Genomic DNA, 4,815 nt, shown 5'->3' on the forward strand with positions numbered 1-4,815 from the left:
AAAAGCAACAGCAGTTGGAACAAGAGAAGGAAAAGCAGCAATTGGAACAGCATAGACAGCTGCAGAAGGAAAAGGAACAGCAGTTACAGAGAGAAAGGGAACAGCAAATGGAGCAGCAAAGACAAAAGGAACAGGCAGAAAGAGAAAGAGGATAAACCTCATCAGGGGAAGTGGAGAGGTTATATTTAGAGCAAAAATGCACAACATAGAAGAGAGAAGACTTATCTAAAAGTATATTTTTGCAAGAGTAAAAAGAATTAGCTAGCTACAGTAGAAATGTCATATATAGCAAAATATCCTCATTGCATGTTTTTAACTTAACTTGATTTTGGTTTAAGTTGTGTGGCCTATTACTTAAATTTCTGTGCCTAAGGCAATCAAAAGATAGCTAGATAGTGACAAGTCAAAGACATAGCAAGGGATGTTCCAAAAAATAAAATTATTGTTGTCACAGATCGTTTAGACAGAATGGCTGGACAGTTGTTTTAGGTTGATGGAAACTGTCAAATTGAAAGTCTCTATTAAGTGTTCTCAGTCACTTTTTGTGTGGCAATTTTACCTTCTCAAACATATCTCGTTGTCAGCAGACATGGTTTTTGTCTTCCTTCATATCTTAAGAAAGTTTAGAACATGCTGCCAAGACTACTTAAAGTTAAAATTGAATTTGCCTTTCTTTTGAATGTTTTTTTACTAGTCTTGTACCTTAATATAATGTTATGCAATTTGGAAGTGACAATTAACTTTCAAAGGTATCAAACATATCAGACTTTTAGAAGACAGCAATATCAAACATACAGAATTGTTCTAGATAGAAACAAAAAAATTATGTAATGTAACAGAGTACTGTGTGTTTTTATGTTAAAAAGACTCGAATTTTGTGTTACAGAGAAAAAATAAGTCTTCCTTGTTCTGCTGTGAAGTTTTTTGACAATCAAAGGCAAGAGCCTTGTTGTAGTTAAATGTCTGTTGTAACTTATATAGGTTTGTTGTGTTGTGTGGAACGTATGTAACATATCATACATTGCATTATGTCCTTTTGACATACATGTACTTATTGGTGAGAACACATATCAGCTTTGTTTTAGTGTTAATCTTATAGCCTCTACCAGGCTTCGGGAGGCGGCTGGAAAGAGTAGAAATGGGCCAAATAGAGACAGAGATAGTATGCCAGGAAAGTTGGTCCACTAGAGAGTACATTTTGCCACAACTCCCCTGGCATACTATCTCTGTATTTGGCCGACTTCTGCTCTTTCCAGCCGCCTCCCCAAGCCTGGTAGAGGCTATTCATCTGATACCATGGGTGCAGATTTCTATTTCGTGTGTGTGTTTTTGTGTAAATAGACTTGTTTGTTTACAATGTAAGAAAGAGTGAATATTTAATATGCAATTTTTAAAAGCAATAATGATAATTTTAGTTATGAAAGACAATCTTTGCAGAAGAGCAATCAAATCGCAACTTGTGTGTGTGTTGAACCAGAACGTGTTATCTTTCACTGGGTCATCTTGTTGTCATTGGGATGTTTCAATAGCCTCCATAGCATGCCAAAAACTGAGGGTTTTGTGGGTCTTCAGGGTCTTTGGGAGCTTTTATGTGCTATTTTCTGATTGCATATAGACAACATAGCCGGCCTGGTTGATTAATTTTTTAGAACTGGGCTGATCAGAAAACAGCCAAAAAGACCACCAAACCCCCAGTTCTATAAGCCTGCTACGGAGGCTACGTTTTCAACAGGAATGGAAAAGTAACAATCAAATGTGTTTTGTGTGAACAGCTTTTGTACATGTGCAATTGTGCCAAAGAAGGCAATACAGACATCTGTGCCTTTGGTAGACATTTCTTATGTAAGAGTGGAGTTTTTTTTAGTATGTAATTCGAATAATTTTGTGTGACTAGAGGCCAACTCTATGTGTAGTTTTGTGGAAAATGATGAAATCAAAGAAAGTTGTCAAGAATACCATAGAAAACAATACATATACATGTATTAACAAATTGTTGTCACATTTCATATGTATCGATTGAACTTATCACTTGTAACAATTTCTGATTAAACTGAAGAAACAGATGAATAATGTAAAGGTTGTAGTCACTGACAGCTCTCCATACTCTCCAAGCAGATCCTAGGGTGGCAAAAGACAGTATCAAATTGGCCAGCCAGTATCCATTGACCAGAGAGGGTCCAATATGCCACCCAAGGCGTATTGGACCCTCTCTGGCCAATGGATACTGGCTGGCCATTTTGATACTGTCTTTTAATTGCCACCCTAGGATCTGCTTGGAGATTAGCTCTCCATCTATCGCCTGATCGAAATCGCATCCAATCCCAGAGCCCCACCCACGTCCATCAAAATGTAGAAATGCAAAACATAAACTTTAAAGCTCTCTCATTGGTCGAACCACTAATTGCCATGTTGTCATTGGTTGAACTGCTAATTTATTGTGATGGCCAAGTCAAAGGAAGAAAAGAAATAAGTAAAAAAAATGGTCTAAAAATTGGTTGCAGACATCAACATGTGAAAGCTGAAATCTTGGCAGTGTGTCAAAGGTGCACAGGTAACTACTTTACTCTAGCGGCAGAGTGCTTGACTCGGAACCAAGAGGTCCAGGGTTCGAGTCCTTACATGCCACCGATCTTTGTGCCCTTGGGAAAGGCACTTTACACGACTTTCCTCACTTCGCTCAAGTGAAAATGAGTATTGTATTGTCCCGTGTTGGTGGACACATTAATATAAGTTGACAAAACTTGAGTGTGCCGTCACCACGTCTTGTGATTACATGTTGGAATATAAAAAAAAAACTACTTTGGACAATCCTCCTTCACTGAGGTGTGCTTTGAACATATACAGCAAGTAACCTTTTGTTGAATTAGTGATTGCCTACATTTTCAATTCTTTTTTCAAATTCCAATTCTTAATTTCCATACAAGATTACAGATATACAATATAGAATTATAATGTTGCCTGAATGATATTGACATTTTACATTATAAACCTTGTTAAGCAAGAAATTATACCTGATATATTGTGGTAGCCTGGCCTGGCCGGTACCTGGTTTTCCGTAAACCCTGTTGTTCCTTTGTGTTAATCCTCAGATATTCCCACTGACGTCATATTAAAGTTGACCAATCGCGAAATCTCGCGAGAGGTCAACAACCTATGACGTCATCACTCTTCTATCCTTCACTTGTCGCGACCTCATCTGCGCAGCCGGACGTCAGTTTTTAGCTCCTCAGCAGTCGGTCCTCAGCACGCTATGGCGGCGTGCCAGCCGTCCCTCACCGAGCCGAGAAGTCTTCAGGAGTAGTCCGGAGAGAGGCAACGGAGAGAACGGCGATGTTTTAAGCTGTGTTAGAACGTCTAGGGGTTTGTTTCTTGTGTTTCGTTTGGTTTTGTGGTTCAGTGTTTGTTTTGTGGTAGCCATGTGCCATCCTTTTGTTCTGTGGATTTGCATTTCTGTACAGCGGGCGGCGCGGGTGCACATAGTTGTGGCTCGCCAGCACCTGGCACGTTTTTGTTACGGCGGTAGACTTGTTTTTTATCGTTTTGTGTCGTATTTGAGTTGTGTAACTCTGTGCTTTTTCGAGTTAGGCCTTTAGGCTTCTGCGTCCTCCTCTTCAAGCGGCACCAAGACGGCGAGGGGACCCGCCGGCCACGTACCAGGGGAAAACGGCCATTTCTCCTGGGTCAGACACCAGCTAGCTTTATCGGCGCCACCCGCAGCATCATCCTCGAGAAGTACTTAGAAGACGGCAATACTAGTCGCTTACGGTGAGTTCTACTGTACTTGCGCGTACTGGAGGGACCACCGGCTTCGACCACTTCTCCAACAACTTCGGACTACACCGGCCTGGGGCCGCATGTCAGCTAAACAACGGCCTGGGGCCGTAGCGTAGCTGGGCTACGGTGAGTTTGGGGAGAACCCCACGATCAGCACGCTAGCCTGAGGGACCATCGACATCGACTACCTCTCCAACAATGTAGCTGGGCTACACGCGGCCTGGGGCCGCACGTCCGAGCAAACAACGGCCTGGGGCCATAGCGTAGCTGGGCTACGCCGGTAAGTATGGCAGCCTGGTGGCTGCAGGTCCCCTCTAACTACGGCCTGGGGCCGTCACGTAGCTGGGCTACGCCGGTAAGTATGGTAGCCTGGTGGCTGCAGGTCCCCTCTAACTACGGCCTGGGGCCGTCACGTAGCTGGGCTACGCCGGTAAGTATGGCGGCCTGGGTCCGCATGTCCTTTCTGACTACGGCCTGGGGTCGTGGCGTAGCTGGGCTACGCTGGTAAGTATGGCGGCCTGGGGTCGCATGTCCCCTCTAACTTCGGCCTGGGGCCGTAACGTAGCTGGGCTACGCTGGTAAGTTTGACGGCCTGGGTCCGCGTGTCCCCTCTAACTTCGGCCGGGGGCCGGAATGTAACGTAGCAGGGCTACGCCGGTAGAAGGGTGCCCCGGGACCGAAAAGCCACTCTTAAAACGGCCGGGGAACTGGATCGTAGCTGGGCCATGCGGTTATGTTCGGCAGTTGGAAGCCGCCGATCCTCTATTCCTGCGGCTTGGCCGTAGCGAAAAAACGCAGCTGTGCTACATGGGTAAGTGTGGCGGTATGAGGTCGCATGTGCACGACGGTTAAGGGCCTATCCACGGGTTTGGTTTATTTTTATGGACATTTTTATCTACTGACATCAGTTGCCTTGGTACCAAGCGGAGCCTCGGAACGGTCGACGGAACGAACTGAATCATACGATTTGTGCTCATTACTTGTACTACTATTTTGGGGGCGAGTACAAATGTGTTTTTGCCCTTCTGCGATGGGTTGTGA

The 4,815-nt window shown here is 44.2% G+C and overlaps 1 protein-coding gene across 2 annotated transcripts in view; it reads left to right on the forward strand.

Annotated features, from left to right (window-relative positions):
* The window catches only part of LOC109472046 (transmembrane and TPR repeat-containing protein 3-like), a 66,391-nt gene extending 64,305 nt beyond the window's left edge, over window positions 1-2,086 (forward strand). Inside the window, exon 8 of one of the 2 annotated variants that reach the window (XM_019771620.1) lies at window positions 30-2,086. In XM_019771620.1, the coding sequence (XP_019627179.1) occupies window positions 30-155 (126 nt within the window). In that variant the 3' untranslated portion in view covers window positions 156-2,086. The remainder of the gene's footprint in view (window positions 1-29) is intronic. The other variant, XM_019771621.1, reaches the window with a different exon arrangement.
* The last annotated feature ends 2,729 nt before the right edge of the window (window positions 2,087-4,815 follow it).

This window comes from Branchiostoma belcheri, unplaced genomic scaffold (genome assembly GCF_001625305.1).
Source record: "Branchiostoma belcheri isolate BF01 breed outbred unplaced genomic scaffold, Haploidv18h27 scaffold263, whole genome shotgun sequence".
Taxonomy (NCBI): domain Eukaryota; kingdom Metazoa; phylum Chordata; class Leptocardii; order Amphioxiformes; family Branchiostomatidae; genus Branchiostoma; species Branchiostoma belcheri.